Genomic DNA, 23,777 nt, shown 5'->3' with positions numbered 1-23,777 from the left:
ACCCCCAACACTGTATGTATATATATATATATATTTATATATATATATATATATATATACTAAAAAAGGAAGTGGCACTCACGGGTCTTAAAAGGTAAACGCACGCCGGTTTTAATCAACGTTTCGACGAGGAACAAGCTCGTCTTCCGTAATTGTGCGTTTACCTTTTAAGACCCGTGACTGCCGCTCTCTTTTTTGGTTTATATGCTCTGAAGTCTCTGCTGTGCACCCGGGCCCATTTTTTTATCCCTGATTTGTGTGCGGTGGCATTGGATATTATATATATATATACTGTATATATATATATATATATATATATATATATATATTCATACACCAAAGCTTTGAGTATTTTAAAAGTGTATTTATAGCCTAAACTTTTTTTTAAGTTGTGGGTAATTAATGGATTGGGACCTCTGCCAGATTATTGTTACTCTCTGTGTCCCCATTAGGGAGGTTGTTAAGGCACAGTCTGCAGTCTAAAAGTCATCAGAATCATCGCTAGTCACAGATCTCCTTCTTTATATTTGTATTTAGAGGAATTTATTTAGATGCCTTAGCAGTGTAGATTTATTGCCCTCAGAGCTACTACAACCCAACCATTCTGAAATTAAAAGAGAAGTATGGGATTTAAAAAAAAAAAAAAACAAACAAACCGTCTTACTCACCTAGGTGAATGCAGCATCGATCCAATGCTGCATCTATCCTCTGCTGCCTCTAAGACAGAGAACTGAGTGATCAGAGACCACTGATTGCTCAGTTCTATGTCTTCAGTGAGTGGAAAGCCGGTCACTGACTCTGCTCTTCCTCTCCAGTGCTCACTGGAGCACAGGATTGTAGAGGGAGCAGGAGTGGCTGACACTGGCTCTCAGCAGGGAGCAGGAGTGGCCGACACTGGCTCTCAGCGGGGAGCAGGAGTGGCTGACACTGGCTCTCAGCGGGGTGCAGGAGTGGCTGACACTGGCTCTCAGCAGGGAGCAGGAGTGGCTGACACTGGCTCTCAGCGGGGTGCAGGAGTGGCTGACACTGGCTCTCAGTAGGGAGCAGGAGTGGCTGACACTGGCTCTCAGTGGGGAACAGGAGAGGCTGACACTGGCTCTCAGCGGGTGCAGGAGTGGCTGACACTGCCTCTCAGCAGGGAGCAGGAGTGGCTGACACTGGCTCTCAGCGGGGAGCAGGAGTGGCTGACACTGGCTCTAAGCGGGGTGCAGGAGTGGCTGACACTGGCTCTCAGTGGGGAGCAGGAGTGGCTGACACTGGCTCTCAGCGGGGTGCAGTAGTGGCTGACACTGGCTCTCAGCAGGGAGCAGGAGTGGCTGACACTGGCTCTCAGCGGGGTGCAGGAGTGGCTGAAACTGGCTCTCAGTGGGGAGCAGGAGTGGCTGAAACTGGCTCTCAGCGGGGAGCAGGAGTGGCTGACACTGGCTCTCAGCGGGGTGCAGAAGTGGCTGACACTGGCTCTCAACGGGGAGCAGGAGTGGCTGACTCTGGCTCTCAGCGGTGCACTTAGAGACTGAGCCATCTGTCAGTCAGTCATCTGGATGGATCCAGACAATAAAGTTGGGATCCCTCCAAAGTCTGGACCAGCTGAGTGACATTAGCTGACAGTGGACTGTAGCCTGTTGTTGGTTAAATCTGGGTCACAACAGTACAGAACAAAGTGCACACCTGTGACCTACAGGAGAAGTAGGGCAAAAAGAGCTTTGGCCCAACTTCTCTTTTAATCCTGTATGCCTAATGCAGTCTTTCCATGGCTGTTACAAAATTCTGAGAGTATATTCCTAGCTAAAGCCTAAAAAGACAGCTGAGCTTCCTAGTTCTGCAGAAAAGATTTTTGTTAAGGAAATGTCTATTAGGGTATTAGTGTAATTGTTGTGCTGGAACACTATGTAATTATATAAAATATCTTGAATTTTGTTATTGCTACTACCAATGTTAAAATGTAATTCCTTGCATTGCTGCTTTCACCTGACAATGACTATCCATATCACTGGTCTATATTCATGTACTGACTATGCTGACAGCTGTTTTGCTGCCAATCCCATTAATTTAGACATAATTTATGTTAAAGTAGAACTATATGTATTTTTTTTTTCATTTTGGATAGAGTAAGGGAAGGTTATAATAACCTCTGTCTGATTTATTTTGGCTGTGTCCCATTGCGGAGATTTCCCTTCACTTCCTGTCCCACAGCCAAACAGGAAGTGAGAGGAAATCTCTGCAAATTTAGGGAATTCCTTAGGGACCCCCATGTCACCAGAACTAGTGTCCCCATTGGAGTTTTTATCCTCTAATACTTTCCTGGGGACAACCGAACATTTTGGGATTTTCTTTTACTTTTACTTTCAATGATAATGGTAAACAGGACAAATAGAGAGGGTGAATTTCTCGATTGGAAACACAGATAGCAATAAAAAATGACAGGCGTTCTAAACTATCTCTACTCTATCCAAAACGAAGAAAAAATCTTTTGCCTTTAGTTATACTTTAAGGTCAGTGGCAGTATTGCCAAAGTGCACACTGCCTGGTGCCACCGAGATTTTATTATGGGGGAACCCATGGTCAGTAGTTACAAACCTGGAACCAAGTATTTGTTTAAGAGGGTTGCTGGTGTGCATTGGGCTTGTCCACAGCTTAGGGATCTAAAACAGCATCAAGAATCTGCTAAAATGTATGTGTTACCTACCTTTTGAGCTGCTAAGTTGCTATTCACTGACTAGGTAAACTGGTAAAGAGGTTCATTTTACCCCTTTTGTGTTAACTCTGCAAATTAAAGATTAAATATATTTTAGTCAGATTTATGATCATGTTTTGTGATTTGTTTTTTGTAGTCTTGATGGAGGGGGAAGAAGTTTTGTCATCAAAACGCATTGGTTATATTTTTATGACCTATTTACCAACAATTTAAATGATCTTAGACTCTTTCATTAATTTTTTGGTCTGGCGCTGCTTTCTGTATTTTTTTGGTTGGAGCTTCTGTTGGGTGTCCTTTGAGTAAAGCCTTGCTGCATGGGAGCCAACTCACCAGTGCCTTTTGAAATATGTTGTTCCAGAGAAAATTAAATATATATATATATATATATATATATATATATATATATATATATAGATATATATATATATATCTATATATATATATATATATATATATATATACACACAGACATCCTTTTTAAATTATTTAAATAGTTGGAGTGGTCACATTGTGATAACAGAGGGAGGCCATAAAGAGGCATGGTTAAATATAACATAAGTTTACTTACACATACATTATGCCACAGTCTTTTCTACCCAAAAAATATGGATAATATATAATTTAGCATATAGCATATAGCTATATATATTATATAAGTGTACAGAGTCCAGGTGGTCATGAGATTGAAATGTGCCATGCAGGGGTCAGGAGTATGAAATATACAGAGTACAGGGGTTAGGAGTGTGTATATCCCTATCCCACCTCACCTCTCAAGCAAAATAATTCTATCCCCATCATAAATCTTCCCCCTCTTAAGCAAATCCCTCCTCCTCTCCTCCCCCCTGTCAGCATCTATCCCCCAATAAAATCCCTACTTACCCTCATCCGTAAAAACCCACATCCCCAGCAACCGCTTATGCCAATAATAGAAATTCTCCTCCTCATTCCATCCCATCCCCCCAAGAAAATCCCCTATCCCAGTCTATAAAAAAAACCCTACCCACAACACCAACATTTCTACAGTCCAGCACAGAAATCTCCAATACCCAGCACCAAAATCTCTACTCCCAAACACAGAAAACACCCCCTGGCACACAGAATTCCATCCCTCCAGAATTGCCCCTGCTAAACAATCACCAGACCTCAGTGAGCCAAAATCCATGTGGAGTGAGAGAAGCTGCTCCCTGGCTTTATTGTATGATATGTCAAAGTCAAGGAGGAGCCTAGGAGGTCCCTCAACTGCACTGTCCCTCTGATCTTATGTCTGATGGGGAGCAGGGTACTTGCACGCTATGTGGAAGTCCCTGCAAAGTGGTGGGTGGGTAAAATAATTCTTGGCTGTGCAGGGATTCCTTAGGGTGTCATTGACCTGAGGAACTAAGAAGGGCACCTGAGACACATGTTCCCAATGCCCAACACTGGTGATACCCATGCATTTTAGTTCTGAAGTGAGGTATCCTGGAAGATTCTTATGATTCAGTTGTCACACTCTGAACTCAGGCAGCCTCATTTGAGGCTTTATAAACTGACAAACTTTGAGGTGACAACTACATAACAATACACAGACATCCAACAGGGGCAATGCTGCACTAACATAATTTAAGGGTTAAGGGTGCAGATTTTGGATTACAAATAAGTATTTATAAATGTAACAGGGTTACAACTTTTATAACCTCAGTTATTTTTACTTTCTGTGTATGGGATGGTAGGCCGGAATTTGTAATATAACAAACTAATCAGAAATAATTATTAATGTAAATAACACACCAGACATTACACACCAGGTTGTATAAACACCAGATTTGTTCCAAATAATTTTCCCAACCATATAAAACAATATAATAATAATATTCAAAGAAACTCATCATAACACTTCGGTCCTCCTATGCTCAAGCAAAAATTGACACCACAACATAATAATTTAGCAGCTGCAAACCAAGTGGAGGGAGGGGAACACCACAGTTCTGATTTCTGAGGTGATTGACCTGAGCCTGTTGAAGCACCCCTTTAAATACCCCAGAACAGTGTTTTGGGATAAACCGGTGAGCTTTTAGGCGGGATAAAAAAGCGGGAAGGAGCTATTCTGACCTTAGGGAAGAGATCAACTACCTAATCTCCCCAGATACACTACCTAATCTTCCTAGATACTCAATAAAGAGCGGGAATTTTGAGCGGGAAAGATGCTATTTGACCTTCCCAGAAAAAGTTCAGCCTGACCCTTTCCTTTAGAACTATAGCCTCTTTCCCTAAGATAACTAAATGAGGTCAAAATGAACCCTGAATTAAATCGTTATTAAATCTTCTCCTACCACCATCCCATGAAGAAAAGGGGTGCTAAAAGCTCCCCTTTCCCCCCATGTTTGTCCCAGTGATAACCTATAGGGACAGGAAATGAGAAGAAATCTACCCAACAGGGACAGCAATAAACAATTGGCAGAAATGTTTACTTTTCCCAAGTCCGTCCAAAAAAACATTTTTGGATGGAGTTGAGCTTTAGGCCTAATGCACACAGACATCTAGCACAAAATCCCTGGCTCTTTTCCATACCCGAGGAGTCACAAGTACCACGTACAGCCACCCACATAAGTGAATGGCCCTACGCGCCCATACTCTTCTTTGGGAAAATACTGTATGCTGTACACACATGCATGGGTGAACTTAAATGCAGCAGCAATTGGTATTTGTACATATACGGCCACGTACAACCATTCATTGTTATGATGCTCTATGCAGCACCTGCAGCTCCTTGGGTGAAAGTGCCAAGGATTTTACACTAGAGGACTTCCCAGCCTCTAGACATCTGTGTGCATGAGGGCTTAAAAAAATAGCAGCAATTAGCCTGGAAACAAAATGGACAATAACGGATGCCAGAAATAATGGTACAGCTAACTTAGCTAGCAGAGGGTAGGGTGCCATGCTGATTTACAGTGTGCAGACATGTTCTACAATTGTCCCCATAATGAAGACTCTCCTAGCAATGACATGCAACTACCACTGAAGAAATTCCATGTAGACAGGAAGAGTGTGCAGGTGGTCAGCAGCAGTGAAATCCCATGAAGGATGAAAAAAGTTGAAAACCTAAAAAAAACAGCATTTTGTGACACACGGTGCTTTAGCATACCATCATAGAGAAAAAAGTTATTACAGGGATAGGAAATAGGGATAGAAAAAAGAGAACATGTCCTAAATCTATTACAAGTTATCTAATATTGAAAAAAAAAATGTCTGGCGTTAGGATTTAACTATTGGGCCATACACACTATAAGATTTTCTGAAGACTTTTTCCTTCAGACTTACCAAAACCATATAATATGAGGTCAAACCTAAACACTTTCAATTTGTACGCAATCCGGCAGGCCCTTGCACTACTTAGAAAAGGTAAATCTGAAGGAGATCTACCAACAAAAGTTGGATAATGTGTATCCAGCTTAATGCCCCGTACACACGTGCAGATTATCTGAAGACTTTTGTTTTCAGATTTACCTTTTCTATGTAGTGCAAGGGCCTGCCGGATTGCATACAAATTGAAAGTGTTTAGGTTTGACCTCATATTATATGGTTTTGGTAAGTCTACAGACAAAAGTCTTCAGATAATCTGCATGTGTGTACGGGGCATTAGACTTACATACATACATTTATATTGACATTTTTTGATTTGAAAAGAGACATTTTATTGCTGATTCTATTAAAAATGATTCAACATTTTTATTTGGGTGTGCTTGGTCCCGTGATTTATGAGGTATTTTGTTTGTTTTTTATTTTTAACCACTTAAACCCTGCTCACATTGCTGCTACTGCAGCAATGTGGCTCGTTATCGTCCAGCGACGTAGACCTACGTCGCTGGACTCCGCCCCTTGTGGGCGGCCCGCGCGCGCCGCTGGAGGCTCGCTCCCGCTGTGTTCAGTCACAGCGGGAGTCGAGCCAGGGGAGGAGCGGCGGCGATCGCCGCTGCTCTTCCCCGATCGTCGGGGAATCTAGTTTGGAGATCCGCCCGCTTGTGTAAACAGAGCGGGCGGATCTCCTAAGTGACAGGGAGTGACAGATCGCAGTGTTCAGCATAGCTGAACATATGCGATCTGTCCCTGTGTCAGTCAGTCACCTCCCCCCCACACGTTAGTAAGCACCAGGCATACATTAACCCCTGCCTCTCCAATAAAATTAACCCCGTCCCTGCCAGTGTCATTTTTACAGTAACAGTGCATATATATAGCACTGATTACTGTAGAAATGTTACTGGTACCCCCAAAAGTGTCAAAAATGTAAGTCAAGGGTCCGATCTGTCCGCCGCAATGTCGTAGTCCCGCAAAAAATCGCAGATCGCCGCCATTACGCGTTAAGAAAAAAAAAACACCAAAAATGACAGAAATCTTTCCCTTAGTTAGTAAACGCAATAACTTTTGCGCAAACCAATCAAAATACGCCTATTGTGATTTTTTTTACCAAACATAGGTGGCAGAAAACAAATTGGCCAAAAATTTAAAAAAAATTTGATTTTTACATTTTTTTGGGGGGAATTTCATATAAAAAAATTTAAAAAATATTGTTATTTTTTCAAAATAAACGCTCTTTTTTTGTTTATAGCTCAAAAAGTAAAAAATCGCACAGGTGATCAAATACCACCAAAAGAAAGCTCTGTTTGTGGAAAAAAAAACGACGTAAATTTTGTTTGGGTACGGCGTCGCACGGCCGCGCAATTGTCAGTTAAAGTCGCACAGCGCCGAATCGCAAAAAGTGGCCTGGACGTAAGACAGCAAAATCCTCCGGTGGTAAAGTGGTTAAATACCAAAATTGAGCATTGCGTGGAAAATGTTCAAAAAGTTATACTGTGTGATAAAGGCCACAGTGGAATTTTAGTGGGTGAGAAGGACATTATAACTGAAACCTCAAAAGAGGAGGTAAACTGTAATAATGTTGATGATTTCTATTTGAGTCAAGTATTGGCTAAGTTCCTAATCAGAAGCATCCCTAATTCCACATAATGACCATCTGGATCTCTATTGTAATGCATACTCATCCCCCCTTCCACCTCATAGTTATTTATCCCTATACCAAACAGCACACTCTATAGCCAGATGGTACAAAACATACGTATATCTTAACAGTCTTAGCAACCTACATTTTTACTTCATAGTATTATGAAGTATATGTTGTATACAAGTCTATGGGAATGCAAAAGCAGCTAGAGCATGTCTAATGTACCTGCCAATGAATTTTGAATGATCCCAAACTGTGTCTGTGTCTCAAATTGATGAAAAGTAGGTTGCATTCGCTCTTCAAAGCATGTTGACAAAGATCTCAAAAGTGGCCCAATGGAAATGAAAATTAGTAGGTTGGAGCAGAGGCGTAACTAGAACCTTCAGGGCCCTGATGCAAGAAACCATGAAGGGCCCCCCAGACCCCTGGCCGGGGCCCTTACCTTCAAGCCCAGGGCTCTTCCCACTAATCCTGGGGCTCTTTACACTCGTTGCATGGCCTTTTATTACGGTCCCGCAGCAGGATTCTTTCACAGGTTCTGCAGTGGGCCCCCTTCCTGCAATCTTGGGGCCTCCCCACAGTGGTGCAATGCCAGCGTCCGGTCGCAAGTGTGACCTTTGCGATCCTGGAAGTTCACCCACTGGTTTGCTACCGGGCCCCCTGGAGCATGGGGCCCGGTAGCGATTTCAACCCCTGCAACCCCTGTAGTTACGCCCCTGGGTTGGAGAAAAAATTCTTAGAACCTGTTATCTTTTTATTTTTATCGCTGAAGATTTACTTCACTTTCTGCCACTGTGACAACTCTATTACTGGGAAAGAAGTCAAAGGGAAATCTTCCTAGCAGGAGGGACACAAAGGTTCTAACTGTTCCCTACCTCATCAGAAACCAAGAAAAAAAGGAATTTGGGCTAGAAATGGCAGCTTGATAGTCCATAAGAATTGTACCATTTTTTCTGCTGAAGACCAACTATTGTTTTTATTGTTCATTGAGGGACACAGAAAAATTGAATATTCCTAAACAGTTATACTACTGCCTAAAGGAGGTTTGGACACTGGCAAACAGAAAAAAAAAAATTATGCCAACCCCCCCGTATAACCCCTCCTCTCTAAACCATGCCATCATTTTGGACGCCTTTTCATAAACTCTGCTGATTTCTATTTTCTCTCATTGACTTTCTGCAATGCTGCTTAAGGTGGTCTCTTCAAAGGCATAAGAGGTTGGACATCTTTTCTTCAGCTTTGCTGAAATCTAATTATATTTTTTGTTAGCTTTTAACTTCTTTTATAACTTAATTCAAAACATTTGCTACACTGCTAATGAATATTATTTTGTTAACCATTAAGAGTCGGTTCACACCAGGGCGACTCAAAGTCGCCCCGACTTTTAAGTCGCCTGTGCAGCACGACTTAATCGCAGCTTGCAAAAGACTTCTCATAATAGAAGTCAATGCAAGTCCCTCCGACTTTGCCCAGAAGTAGCGCAGGAACCTTTTTCTAAGTTGGAGCGACTCAAGTCGCTCTGATTAGAACGGTTCCATTGCATAGAATGAAGCGCTACTTGTCAGTCGACCAAGTCGCATGACAAGCCGGAGTTGTGTGAACCGGGTCTTAGCCTATTTCTGACACTTGATGTTTACAAGTTAAAAATCATTTATTTTTTCTAGAAAATTACTTAGAACCCCTAAACATTATATCTTTTTTTTCATCAGAGACCCTAGGGAATAAAATGGAGATCGTTGCAATATTTTTTATCGCACCGTATTTGCGCAGCGGTCTTACAAACGCAATTTTTTTGAAAAAATTACACTTTAACTTGAATTAAAAAAAAAAAGAAAACAGTAAAGTTTGCCTAATTTTTTTCTAACGTGTGAAAGATAATGTTACACCAAGTAAATAGATACCCAACATGTCATGCTTCAAAATTGCGCACGCTCGTATTGGTCAGGTGACGAGTGGTGCCTGGTTTCCTCCAGACATGATGGATGCCATTTAAGCCATAGAGTTTAATCTTTGTTTCATTAGCCCAGAGAATAATGTTTCTCATGATCCTACAGGTGCCTTTTGGCAAACTCCAGGTGGGATGTCATGTGCCTTTTACTGAGGAGTGGCTTCAATCTGGCCACTCTACCATACAGACCTGATTGGTGGAGTGCTGCAAATATGGTTCTTCTGGAAGATTTTCCCCTCTCCATAGAGAAACACTGGAGCTCTGTCAGGTTCTTGGTCACCTCTGTGACTAAGGCCCTTCTCCCCTGATCGCTCAGTTTGACCGGGCTGCTGGCTCTTGGAAGAGTCCTGGTGGTTCCAAACTTCTTTAATTTATGGATGATGGAGGCCACTGTGCTCACTGGGACCTTCAAAGCTACAGAAATTTTTCTGTACCCTTCCCCAGATCTGTGCCTCCATACAATCCTGTCTCTGAGGTCTACAGATATTTCCTTGGGCTTTATGGCTTGGTTTGTGCCCTGACATGCACTGTTAACTGTGGGACCTTATATGGACAGGTGTGTGCCTTTTCAAATCATGACAAGTTGTAGAAACATCTCAAGGATGATCAGTGGAAACAAGATGCACCTCAGCTTAATTTTGAGTGTCATGGCAAAGGCTGTGAATACTTATGTACATGTGATTTCTTTTTTAGTTTTTTATTTTTAATACATTTTCAAAGATTTCAAACACATTTCTTTTACGTTGTCATTATGGGGTATTGTTCATAGAACTCAGGGGATGAATCCCATACTGGTACCCAAACAAAACTGAAAAAAATGATTGTAAAATACAAATATAAGGCTGTCATAAGAGTTACATTTTGCAAGAACAAAATTAGTATATGTAACAGTAGAGAACAAAAAATATTTTGCAGGCAAATCTTCTGGCCTTATTTGAATCTTATCCTTGGAACTTTCTCTAAATCTTCATCTTACAGCTCTTCTAAATGATCTGCCCCAGCTGAATGAGCAATCTGCTATAAATTATAATGATGTAGTAACACATTTCATTTCATTTTTACTTAATTTAGTAATTAATACTCACCAAGTTAAAATATTAAAAAAAAATAATAATTCCCTTTTTTTCTTTACAAAATTTGGGTTCTATGTTGCTTGAACAGTATTTTAAAAAAGTATATAGCAGAAAAATCTTGAAGGCTATGGAAGGTATTCTTGAATTTCTTTACATTGATATCTAGCCACTGTTAGAGAGCATGACATTTCATACATTTAAAGAAATAATTACATAAACTTAAAAAACCTAAGTGAACAAATTCACAGCCAGTTTTGTAGTGGGACCAGAAACAGCAGATCTGTTGGTAGGGACCTGTCACTATTTTATTAAACAAACAACTTTAAATTTACAGTGTATCAAAACCTAAAAACAAATATTGATAGTACTGCAGCTTAGGCTCCGTTCACATGTAGGCGTTTTGGGGCGTTTTTGGGGAGTTTTTCTGCTCTAGGATCAGCTCCCAAACGCCCAACAAGACAAATCCTATTCATTTCAATGGCCCCTGTTCACATCTGAGCGTTTTGACGCTGTGAGCAAAACGCCCAACGCTCAAAAAAGTACATGAGCTTCTTTTTGGGCAGATTACAGGCGTTTTCCATTGGTCTCTATTCAATCTAAAAACGCCTGAACAAAAATCGCGGTAAAAATCGCGGTAAAATCGCGGTAACAATCGCGGCAAAAATCGCGGTAAAATCGTGGTAAAAAATGCGCGAAAACGCTACGCTCAGGTGTGAATGTAGCCTAATGGTCTTTAGATGTGGTCTTGGCACTTCCTGTCTAAGGCCTGGTTCACACTGGATGCGGTGCAAATTTACAGTGAATTACAGTGCCTTGCGAAAGTATTCGACCCCCTTGGACTTTGCCACCTTTTGCCACATTTCAGGCTTCAAACATAAAGATATAAAACTGTAATTTTTTGTGAAGAATCAACAACAAGTGGGACCCAATCATGAAGTAGAACGAAATTTATTGGACATTTCAAACTTTTTTAACAAATAAAAAACTGAAAAATTGGGCGTGCAAAATTATTCAGCCCCCTTAAGTTAATACTTTGTAGCGCCACCTTTTGCTGCGATTACAGCTGTAAGTCGCTTGGGGTATGTCTCTATCAGTTTTGCACATCGAGAGACTGAAATTTTTGCCCATTCCTCCTTGCAAAACAGCTCGAGCTCAGTGAGGTTGGATGGAGAGCGTTTGTGAACAGCAGTTTTCAGTTCTTTCCACAGATTCTCGATTGGATTCAGGTCTGGACTTTGACTTGGCCATTCTTACACCTGGATATGTTTATTTGTGAACCATTCCATTGTAGATTTTGCTTTATGTTTTGGATCATTGTCTTGTTGGAAGACAAATCTCCGTCCTCAGTCTCAGGTCTTTTGCAGGCTCCATCAGGTTTTCTTCCAGAATGGTCCTGTATTTGGCTCCATCCACCTTCCCATCAATTTTAACCATCTTCCCTGTCCCTGCTGAAGAAAAGCAGGCCCAAACCATGATGCTGCCACCACCATGTTTGACAGTGGGGATGGTGTGTTAAGGGTGATGAGCTGTGTTGCTTTTACGCCAAACATAACATTTTGCATTGTTGCCAAAAATTTTGATTTTGGTTTCATCTGACCAGAGCACCTTCTTCCACATGTTTGGTGTGTCTCCCAGGTGGCTTGTGGCAAACTTTAAACGACACTTTTTATGGATATCTTTAAGAAATGGCTTTCTTCTTGCCTCTCTTCCATAAAGGCCAGATTTGTGCAGTATACGACTGATTGTTGTCCTATGGACAGAGTCTCCCACCTCAGCTGTAGATCTCTGCAGTTCATCCAGAGTGATCATGAGCCTCTTGGCTGCATCTCTGATCAGTCTTCTCCTTGTATGAGCTGAAAGTTTAGAGGGACGGCCAGGTCTTCGTAGATTTGCAGTGGTCTGATACTCCTTCCATTTCAATATTATCGCTTGCACAGTGCTCCTTGGGATGTTTAAAGCTTGGGAAATCTTTTTGTATCCAAATCCAGTTTTAAACTTCTCCACAACAGTATCTCGAACCTGCCTGGTGTGTTCCTTGTTCTTCATGATGCTCTCTGCGCTTTAAACGGGCCTCTGAGACTATCACAGTGCAGGTGCATTTATACGGAGACTTGATTACACACAGGTGGATTCTATTTATCATCATTAGTCATTTAGGTCAACATTGGATCATTCAGAGATCCTCACTGAACTTCTGGAGAGAGTTTGCTGCACTGAATGTAAAGGGGCTGAATAATTTTGCACGCCCAATTTTTCAGTTTTTTATTTCTTAACAAAGTTTGAAATATCCAATAAATTTCGTTCCACTTCAGGATTGTGTCCCACTTGTTGTTGATTCTTCACAAAAAATTACAGTTTTATATCTTTATGTTTGAAGCCTGAAATGTGGCAAAAGGTTGCAAAGTTCAAGGGGGCCGAATACTTTTGCAAGGCACTGTAGCTGCGGATTCCACACCGCGTCAGAATCGCAGGCAGTTCACACTGTGCTCTGTGAACCACTGTGGGTGTCAATATAAAGTTAATGACACCCCCCAACTGGTTTGCAGAACGCAGTGCAAACTGTGAAATCGGACAGAAATCGGATTGCATGGGTGTGAACAGCCATATGATCCGATTCTGGTGCGGACAAAAAAAAGGGTCCTGTACGAGTTTGGTCCAAATTTGATGCAAATTCATAGTGTTTGTATAGCTGAATTTGCATCGCACAGACATTGCATGTGATCTGCACAGCAATGTGGTGTGAATCACATGCAATGTCTGGACCAGTGTGAACCAGCCCTTAGGCTGACAACTGTTCTGAGCAGTGTTGTCACTCGGGGGGGCAGGGTTTCTTTTCACTTAGTTTAAAGCTGGCGGAGAATGACAGTGTGGAGACATCTGCTTAATTGTATTGACAGAAATCGTCTGGATCAACCAGGTCACATATTAATGAACAATAGCAAGAGCTCAGAAGCAAGACATTTGAAGTGCTTGTTATTGCCTTATATCCATCCTAAACAGAGGGATAATTACCTAAGCGTCTCATTCAGCAAGATGTGATTGAGAGTAAATTGTACAAACTCTCTTCCCAGAATACAAGTTCCCTATGTTTGCATTGGTTGCATAGAACTAAAATCTGATGAATCATCCTTTTTGTGACAATGATTTGCAAGTTAATATTTTGTAGTTCCAAAAATGTGCCTAATAACACATTTTTTCTCTTTCTTAAAGGTCTAAGAACTTCACCAGTTTTTGAAACCTGCTACCTTGCCTCTCTGGACAATCCTACCTAGAAACTGTAACCAAGGAAGGAAGATTCCATGGGGACTGTACCTGATCCTGTGGGATCTGCCAAAACATCACCCACATCTGCTGAAGATGAAAGTCCTTCCTTGGCAACATCTTATCAGGTTAAAGAGGCATCACCCAGTAGTAACGGAAATGCTACACAAATATCAAATGTTTGTTTATCTAATGAAAATTGCAATCCATCCGTAAAAAACTCTGATAATGAAAATAAATGTGAACTTGAACCAGAGGAAGCCAAGTCTTCAACTTTATTTCGAACTTGTAGCCAATCAGAACCCTTGCCACCTTTAGGGGCAGATCATTTATTAGAGCAAGACACAATAACTATCAAAGATCCTACCCATAATGCCTCTCCTAATGATAACACAGCACTATTAGCCACATCCGTAGCAGCAACCAATGTAACCCACTTGAAAAGTGATGAACCAGCAACAGAGGATAGTAACATGCAAAAAAACAGAACTGTTAAAGCACAGCTTACAGTAGAGACCTGTACAGCTACAACACAGCTAACTGAAATGTCACCAAACATGGAGACTGGAATCCTAGATGAGGTAAAGAATGGGCATATTGCTTTAACTAGTGAAGAAATAATGCCAGCAGACACTCAGGAAGAAAAAATCAATGCTGCAGATGTAGTTCAAGAAGAAGAAAAGGTAAAAAATATCCAAACTGTCCTGTCATTTGACAAGTGTTCACATGTTAGCATTTTGGAAGAGGATGTAAACACAAATGGAGACCACGAAGCACTAGATTTGCAATTAGTATGCAAGTTTAGGGAAATGGGAACTATGACGTCCGAGGTAGAAATTTTAGCTACTCAAGATGCCGAAGTACAAGCTGTAGCAAATGTAGAGAATAAATCTGTTTCTACTAGCCCAAGCATATTAGCTGCATTTCTGAAGGCCAATTCCCCAGGACTAAAGGAAAGACAGGAACAAGTATGTATTATTTATCAAGGTAACCCTGGAAACCCTCAGATGGACCGTGCAAACTTTGCACTGCATTCACAGCTCTCTCAAAACCACTTGGCTCCAAAAGTATGTTTTCAACCACCAGATGCAAAGGGTTCACACCCTCCACAGTTGCACACTAAAAGTCCTCCAGATATGGTACGGTCTCCTTATCAGCATCCTGAGCTAGCAAGAAACTCACAGGTTTTATATAGAAATGAGATGGATGGACAAGGGTTGTGTCATCCAATGCCACAAATGCAAATGGCTAATGCTTCTCCAATTTTAATGAATGTGAAACCTGTTTACCAAATCAATATAGAGAACAGTACTCAGCCTAAAACTGGTCAGAGAGCAAGAGATTTGTTTGGCAGAGCAGTCCATGAATTAGGCAGTAAAGGTAGGCTTCACCATTTAAGTGGAGTAGAAAATATACAGCTTCATAATATTCGTCAAGAAAGTGAACAGACAGACAAACTTACTGTTCCAGGTGAAGGTAACTCAGATCGGAAACCCTTTCATTTTAAAATAACAAATGAACAGGGTTCCACCCAAGCTATCATCACCACTGACATTAAAAAGCCAAAGAAGGAGGAGAGGCCAACCCCACTTCATGTTGAAGTAGAGGTTAACAGCAGTATTGGGGCTACAGGAGGTCAGGTGGAAGAAGTACTTGAAGTCCTCATTAGGAAGGATCAGGATGAAGGTGATCATGCCAAAAGGCCAAGCATAAGCTTGCAAACCAGACCTGCCTCTGATTATAACCAGGGTGGGGTTCAACTCACTCCACGTTTAAGGAAAGCTAGGGAAGATAAAAAGGAACCAATTCTGGTCACTCTACCTACCTCTGAACCAGCTAAATCACATGGAAAAAAATCAAGTCCAAGTTCAAGCGCAGAAGGAAAGAGCCAAACAAAGCAGCAATCTAAAAGTGTGAAGGATGTAGTCTGGGATGAACAGGGCATGACATGGGAGGTGTATGGAGCTTCTATGGACCCAGAAGCTTTGGGAATTGCCATACAGAATCACTTGCAGAGACAAATCAGAGAACATGAGAAAATGATTAGGGCTCAGCTAAAGCAAAACCGTAAATCAATTTGTTCAGACTCATCAGGGAAAAAGCACAAAAGAAGACAGCACAGAGTATTTCAATCTATTCTTAAGAATTTCAGAAGACCCAACTGCTGTAGTCACCCTCCTGCATCATCTGTGTTAGAGTGACTTTCTCTCAAGGTTTGAACAGCTTTCATCCATACCCACATCATTCGGTAGTTTTTCTTTTTTGTTTCTTTTTTTGCACTTAAGAATGTTACGGACATTTTTTATTTGATTACGTACAAGGTTTAGGGTGATTGTCACATCACTCTGTTTTATAATGAAATATCACGTTTCTTTGGTTTTCATTTTCATTGCTTGGTGGATAATATAGAAAAAAAAGTCACTTGCAGTTTTTCTTTAGTCAATATTTGATACAGGTTTTGTAAATGTTAAATTTGTATGGTCATCACTAAAAAAAGAAAAGCATTAACAATGAAACAATGTAGATCTTAAAATGATGAAGTATATGCCGTTAAATGCTGTGCCAGAAACGCCTTTATCACATGGGCCTTTTTCAGTTTAAAAATGTTTATGATGAGAATGAGTGATGATAACACTTTTATACATTGTAGCAAATATGTGCATTCTTTGTGCTCAGATCAAGAGTGGCTTGTAGGATTGAGTTGGATTGTGAACTGTATATTAGAAAAAAAAAAAAGGTAGAACACTTAACGGAAATTTGAACGCAAAAAAATAGTCATGATTCAAATGGAGAATCATGACCAGCAGTAAATCCATTTAGGGAGCCCATCAATTTGCTAATAGGAAGTTACTCTGAAAATCTCCTATGTATGTTCTGCCTTACAAACTCACTATTTTAGTGGACCCAGAGTGAATTCTAGTTAACTGATGGGAGCAGTTGCAATGTTTCAATTTAGAAAGGTTTAGGCTCGGTTCACACTGCTATGACCTTTAAGTCGTGCGACTTACAGGGCAACTTTGCCAGGCGACTTTAGTGAGACTTGAGTGTGACTTGATGCGACTTTGAAGCAACTTCAGAAAATGCCTGGGTAATTTTCCTGTAATGTCAGTTCCAAATCACATCAATTAGGATGAGGATCTGACTTGGAGGTGACTTCCATTAAAGTCTATGGGCACAAGCCAGATAGAAGTTGCCTTGAAGTAGTACAGGAACCTTTTCTAAAGTCCCAGCGACTTCAGTAATGCTAATTAAGGCCGCTCTCATTGACTAAAATGGGATTTCACACGTCACGCAACTTGGTCTCATAAGTTGGATCCCAAGTTGCGGCAGTGTGAGCCAAGCCTAAGTCTACATTCGCACAGGTGCAGATGATAGCGACACACACAGTGCGTCCAATCACAGGTAATCACTGACTGAGCAGACAGCCACAGATCGCTGTAGCTGCCGACCTGTCATTGAAGTGTACAGTGCTTGGTGACTGCAGGTATTAGTTTGTGTCATTGAGAAGGAAATCCACTTTATATAGGTTAAGGTGTACTGCATTATGGCAATATATAACAAACAGTGTAGATTGTGTTGCAGAAACATGAATTCCTTAAGAATTATTTATTAGCAGGAAAAACAGGATCCTTTTGCTTAGATTAAAGTCGAAATTCAGGCACATACACAAATAAAGCACATATAAGGAAACTGTTATACCAGCCAAAGGATTTGTATTTTTGTCTATCCAGTCCTGGGACTTGCATAGCTCTGCACAAAGCACAGCCCTGTCTAGCAGGGCAGGACACCTGAATTTTCTCTGTTGTTTCAACCCTGTAATTTGCTGCATCAACGCACTGAAACCGTGTGCAATGCAGTGTTTGCAGCGCTTCCCCATTCACTTAAAGGACCACGTTCAGTGGGCTTACTGCCACAACAGGAGTGCTGGTTTTTGATGCATCAGGACCTTAGCATGTATACACCCCCATCTGCTGCCTTTGCATCTTATGGGGGAAGGTGCTAAAAATGCAGCTACGTCTAAACAAGCTCTAACCATAAGTGCCGGTTCACACTACTCCGACTTGTCAGGCGACTTGGTCGCCTGACAAGTCATGCTCCATTCTGTGCAATGGGAACCGTTCTAATAGGAGCGACTCAAGTCGCTCCGACTTAGAAAAAGGTTCCTGCACTACTTTTGGCCGAAGTCGGAGCGACTTGCTTTGACTTCCATTATGTGAAGTCAGTGCAAGCCGCGCCAAAGTCACAGCGACTTGTTCAAGTCGCCCCCGAAGTCGTGTCGCCATAGTGTGAACCGACTCTAACAGATCTTGCCCTTTCTTCAGCCTGTTACTGTAAAATGACAGAGAAGCACTGATGAGTTGATTTCTCTGTGGCTCTACTTTCTCCTCCTGTTAGCATGTCCCTTGTTTACATGTGGTCACTGCAGCACAACTGATTGCTTCCTTGTGCTGCTTCTCCAGCCTGAGTTGTGTTGTACAGGTTATTATTTGCTGATGTCAAGTCGGGTTCAGGTACTTACATTGCTTACAAAAAAAAATATGATGTATGAATAAATACAGAGCTGCTTTATTTGTGTCTTTTATATCTGCTTGGAGTTCAGCTTTAAAGTGTAACTGCACCTTCCTGGCAGTTATGCTTATATTATACTGTCCCTAGACTCCTTTGCCAGTCTTACCTGTCCCTTATTCAGTGAGACATGCCCAGTACAAGAATTGAAGGTGAAGCATATAAAGAGAGGGTAAATAAATAATAGAACTGCTGCACCGTGTTTCTTCTTCAATATCTGCATAGTAGTACATTCTACTGCATAAGGTATTCCTGATGTTTCTGACATGTCAATAACCGTTATTTATGTTTGCTTTATAGTTGGATGCGTATCTTCCACCCTAGCATATAACAGTGACAACATTGTGTGTGTCCTGCAGACTGTTCATTGTCTAGACATGCTAGAATTTGATTGCTTTAACATGCAGATCTAAGCATTCCCCTGGATGCTTTTTATGCATTATTAATAACCGGTTCTTCTGAATTTCATAAAGTTAAAGTGTATGTCTGGACACAAAAACATATGCTGTACATCTCCGCAGTGATTGCACATCTCCCCATCTATTGTCCCTTGGCAAACACTTAATATATATACAAAATACCTGTTAATCCTGCCAGAAATCCAGTAAACCTCTAAATTCCTGTAATGAACTGACAATACTGCTTCTGCTGTATTACCACTTGCCACCCAAGACAATTATGACACTTCTCTCCTGCATGATGAAGTAATTTTTTGCTAGAAAATTACTCAGAACCTCCAAACAATATCATTTTTTTTTAGCAGAGACTCTAAGTGCCGGTTCACACTATGGCGATCCAACTTAGGGTGCGACCTGTGAAGTCGCGTGCAAGGCGACTTCGGCGCGACTTGCACAGACTTCATAAAATGAATGTCTATGCAAGTCGCCTCGAAGTAGTAAAGGAACCTTTTTCTAAGTCGGAGCGACTTGTGTCGCTCCTATTAGAACCGTTCCTGTATTACACAACAGACCGCAACGGACTGCGACTTGTCAGGCTGACAAGTCGCCTGACAAGTCGTACTAGTGTGAACCGTCACTAAAAGAGACCTGACGGTCGTTGCAATTTTTTATGTCAATTCTTTCGGAAAGAAAAAACACTTTATTGTATTAAAAACAAAACACAATATTCACCCCAATTTTTCTTTGCATAATATGAAAGATGATGTTATGCTGAGTAAATAGATACCTAATGTCATGCTTTAAATGTAAACACGGCAGACCGCTGTTCTGTGAGTGATAAACACAGGGATCCTGTATTCCTCCTATTTAGGAACACAGGTCTCTTTGTTCAGCCAGTGAGCCCATCCCCCACACAGTTAGAAAGCACCCCCTAGGGCAGTGATGGCGAACCTTGGCACCCCAGATGTTTACACTTCAGAGTTCACGAGCATCATTTCAAATGTAGTTCCAAAACATCTGGGGTGCCAAGGTTCACCATCACTGCCCTAGGGACACATTTAACCCTTTTATCGCCCCTGGTGTTAACCCCTACCCTGCCAGTGTCAGTACAGTAACAGTGCATATTTTTAGCACTGATTACTGTAGTAATGTCACTGGTCCCCCTCAAAAATGTCAAAAATATCAGTTAGGTGTCCGATCTGTCCGCCGTAATGTAGCAGTCCCGCTAAAAATTGTTGATCGTCGCCATTACTAGTAAAAAAAATAAATACAAATTACGTAAATCTTTACCCTAGTTTGTAGACGGGATAACTTTTGCGCAAACCAATCAATATACACTTATTGGGATTTTTTCTTACCATAAATATGTAGCAGAATACATACTGGCCTAAAATGATGAAAAAAATAGATTTTTTACATTTTTTTATTGGATATGTTTTATAGCAGAAAGTAAAAAAAAAATTTGTTTTTTTGTTTCAGAATTGTCGTTTTTCTTTTTATTTATAGCGCAAAAAATAAAATACCACCAAAAGAAAGCTCTATTTGTTGGAAAAAATAAGGAGAACAGAGACACCTTGGGGAAGCAGCACTCTCAGTCTGGGGGGGAGTGTTAGATGTACTAGCAAATTTAAATACACAAACAAATTGAAGCCAAACAAAGCTAATACTTTATAATCAGTTACAGCAAACAGTAACTGATACATTCTGCTGGAGAGCTTGTTCTTTTAAAAAACAACAGACTTACTGGCTGGCTCCCCAGATTAAAAGAGAATATAAAGTCTTAAAAAGAAGGCAGCCATCACATCTAAGAAATGGTAAGCTGCAATATAATAAATGTTCATTTTTGGGTTTATTACCACTTGAAGGTCCATACCTTGACGCAGACCTAGGGATGAAGGATTAGTCTGCCAGAGCCTGTGTACTGCACCCACAATCCACTGGTTTTAGATAGAATGCTCTGTAGACTTAAATGCAAAAACTTAATGAATGCACATTTTTTTCTTTTTTCAACATGGGTTCAGTAACTAATTTTTATTAAAAGGTGGACTATGCCTTTAAACATAGTTTCACAGCTGCTATGTAAAGAAGTGAGTAAGGGAACAAAAAAAAAAAAAGGGCTTACAACAGACTCTATGCTCAAGTACTGTTGGATGGGATAAGAGAAGGAATAGCAAAGGCCACTTTAAAAGAGAAGTATAGGTAATAAAAAAGTAAACATTTATACTCACTTAGGTGGATACAGCATCGCTGTGATGCTGCATCTGTTCCCCGCCACCTCTAGGACCCAGAACTGAGCAATCAAAGACTGCTGATCGCTCAGATCTTGGTCTTCAGTGAGCAGGGACTGTCAGTCATGGGCTCTCTGTTCTGCGCCTCCAGCACTCACTGGAGTTCTGGGCTGTGCAGGGGGGCTGGAGTAGCTGGTTTAGGATCTCACTGGATCGCTGAGAGGCTGAGCCAGCTGCCGGTCCAGGCACCTGGGTGGATTCTGACATTAAAGTCTGGATCTCTCCAGATCCTGGACCGGCTTTGTGATGTCAGCCGACAGTGGGCTTTAGCCAGCTGTCGGCTAAAACAGGTCACAGGAGTGCAGAACAAAGTGAACTCCTGTGACCCACAGGAGAAGTAGGGCCAAAAGAACTTTGGCCCTACTTCTCTTTTAAGTGCTAATTCTAAAATGCAATAACTTATAACGAATTTGACCCCATCTTTCATAATGGTCATGAATGATGATAATTGGTGGTTTTGGTCATTGCACTTTAGGAGAACCTATCTACTTGTCCATTCAGGGAAAAGTAACAAGGCCTCCTAAATAGACCCTGTTGCCAGACCATTCATCTCAAATACATTCAATTAGAAGATTATATTTAAATTTCACATATTTTAATAATATTTACTTAAAAAGCCTCTCTTGTGCAGACATCCAAAATTCCTGACCCAAAAGCTGTCACTCAAGTGACACTATAGTATTCCCTTTAGCTCCTTACCCCACCAGCTACATAAAAGGCTATGTAGGATGTTGAGTGGTGGAGTAGCTGTAGCAGCACAGACAGTAATTGAAATCTCCCAGAAGAGTGGAGGGCTAGGACATGGCAGGAAGAAGAGGGAACTGTGGCTGTGTTAGGGAATCAACGCTTTCTGGAAATTCATAGCAGGACACATTGCTAATGAATATTTTTTTTTTTCATTTGTGACACTGTCTCCTAAAAGTCCATTCCCTGACAATTTATACTAAACTTCACAGTTCTCCCTCACTGCTCCACCTCTCTCCCAGCCACAGCAAATTCCCCGGAGTTGGCTGGCATCAGAGTTCACATAGGGGAAATAATGCCATCCACTTCATCGTGTGAAAGTGTTCCGGCCTATCCATTGGCTATTGAGGATGAGCACGACATTAGGAGAGGATGTCATATGCTTCCGTATACCCAGAGGCGCAGAGTAATTTGTGATGGCAGTGATAAAAAAAAGGAATACCTCAAGGAAGAAGAAAGAGGTAATCCCCAATGCCACACATCCATGCAGTCCTGCAATGATGATGAGTGACAACCTCAGCTTGGACTCCAACTTGTTTTGTTCCGCCTGCCTGAAGCTTAATTATCCTCATAATTAACCTCTGGGGGCGGAGTGAAATATATTGGGGGTGTAGCCTGGTTGGAGTCCAAGCTGAGGTTGTCACTCTCACCACCATTGCAGGACTGCATGGATGTGCAGCATTGGGGATTACCTCTTTCTTCTCCCTTGAGCTTTAGTTTAGAGCCACGATAGGCTCTGTCCCTAGCCAGCACTCCTACCCCATATCTGAAAAAGCCTTAGTGGCACACTAAGCTATACCAGGGGTCACATGGAAAAAAAAATAATGGTGGGGGAGCACTGTGAAGGTTAGTATAGGGTGGGCGGTAAATTTAATTTTACTCTAAATAGCCAAAGTGACAGGGTCTCTTTGAGAATTAGTAGTTAGAGGTCAGAACTTTTTATTGACTAAGGCTGGTGGCTTACTCAGCAATGCAAAGAACAAGGTGCTAAATGCTGTAATTAACCAATTAGAATTTGATCTTCAGTGGTTTTGTTACAAAAAACTAAATCTTGATCATACATTTAAAAATATACAGTATCCCTATGTTCCCCAGACTTACAGTATATAGTAAATGTCCCCAGATTTAAACTAAATAGCTGCTATACCAATATGTATACAAATACAAAAAAAAAAAATATGCTGGTAAAATTGATACACTGCCCCTCCCAATTATTATAATAAATTATATAAAATATTAAAAATTAATTTAGATTACATGATTTGAATTTACAATACTGCCACATCACATCAGGTGTATAGATAGCTGGCTTAATAAAGGGGCAATATTACATATGAGATGACTAGAAAAAAAAGTCTTAGCTGTCTTATCAATTAGGCAATCTCTGTGCTGGATTAAAATCTTGGATGGATGCATACAGATAGCTTATATTTTGGATTCACATGCCCTAGCTGTCTGCGAGTCTCATTTTATAATCAGTAGATGGGGTCGTCTGGGTTGTCTTATCAATTTGGCATTGTGTTATTGCTAAGTTGTAATCAGCACGCAGCGGGTGGGACCATGTGTTTTACAATAGGATATAACATGGTTAACTTTGCAAGTCCCATTAAGCCCTATAAACAGGGGCCGAATGTAGGGAGCCAACAGCCGGTTCAAAAAAAAAAAAAAGCAGCTGACATGTGTATGTCAGTATGGAAAATCGGCATTCGACCAACTCCCGATCATTGCTCTCAGGCAATGGCAGAGAGCGCTGATCAGAGTGTTCTGGTGGGGGTGGGGGCTGCCGCCCCCCTGTAAGTACACAACAGATGAGCCGGGAGATCGCTGAA

General features: G+C 41.1%; 1 protein-coding gene across 1 annotated transcript in view; it reads left to right on the top strand.

Moving 5' to 3' along the window:
- GPRIN3 (GPRIN family member 3) overlaps nucleotides 1–16,678 on the top strand; it is a 293,285-nt gene extending 276,607 nt beyond the window's left edge. The window contains exon 3 of the mRNA XM_082255532.1: nucleotides 13,902–16,678. Within this exon, the coding sequence (XP_082111658.1) occupies nucleotides 13,991–16,153 (2,163 nt within the window). The 5' untranslated portion in view covers nucleotides 13,902–13,990 and the 3' untranslated portion in view covers nucleotides 16,154–16,678. The remainder of the gene's footprint in view (nucleotides 1–13,901) is intronic.
- Nucleotides 16,679–23,777: the final 7,099 nt, after the last annotated feature.

This window comes from Pelophylax lessonae, assembly GCF_965119305.1.
Source record: "Pelophylax lessonae genome assembly, chromosome: 1".
Taxonomy (NCBI): Eukaryota; Metazoa; Chordata; class Amphibia; order Anura; family Ranidae; genus Pelophylax; species Pelophylax lessonae.
Note: the sequence above shows the minus strand (reverse complement) of the source record. Positions and strands in the feature narration are given on the sequence as shown.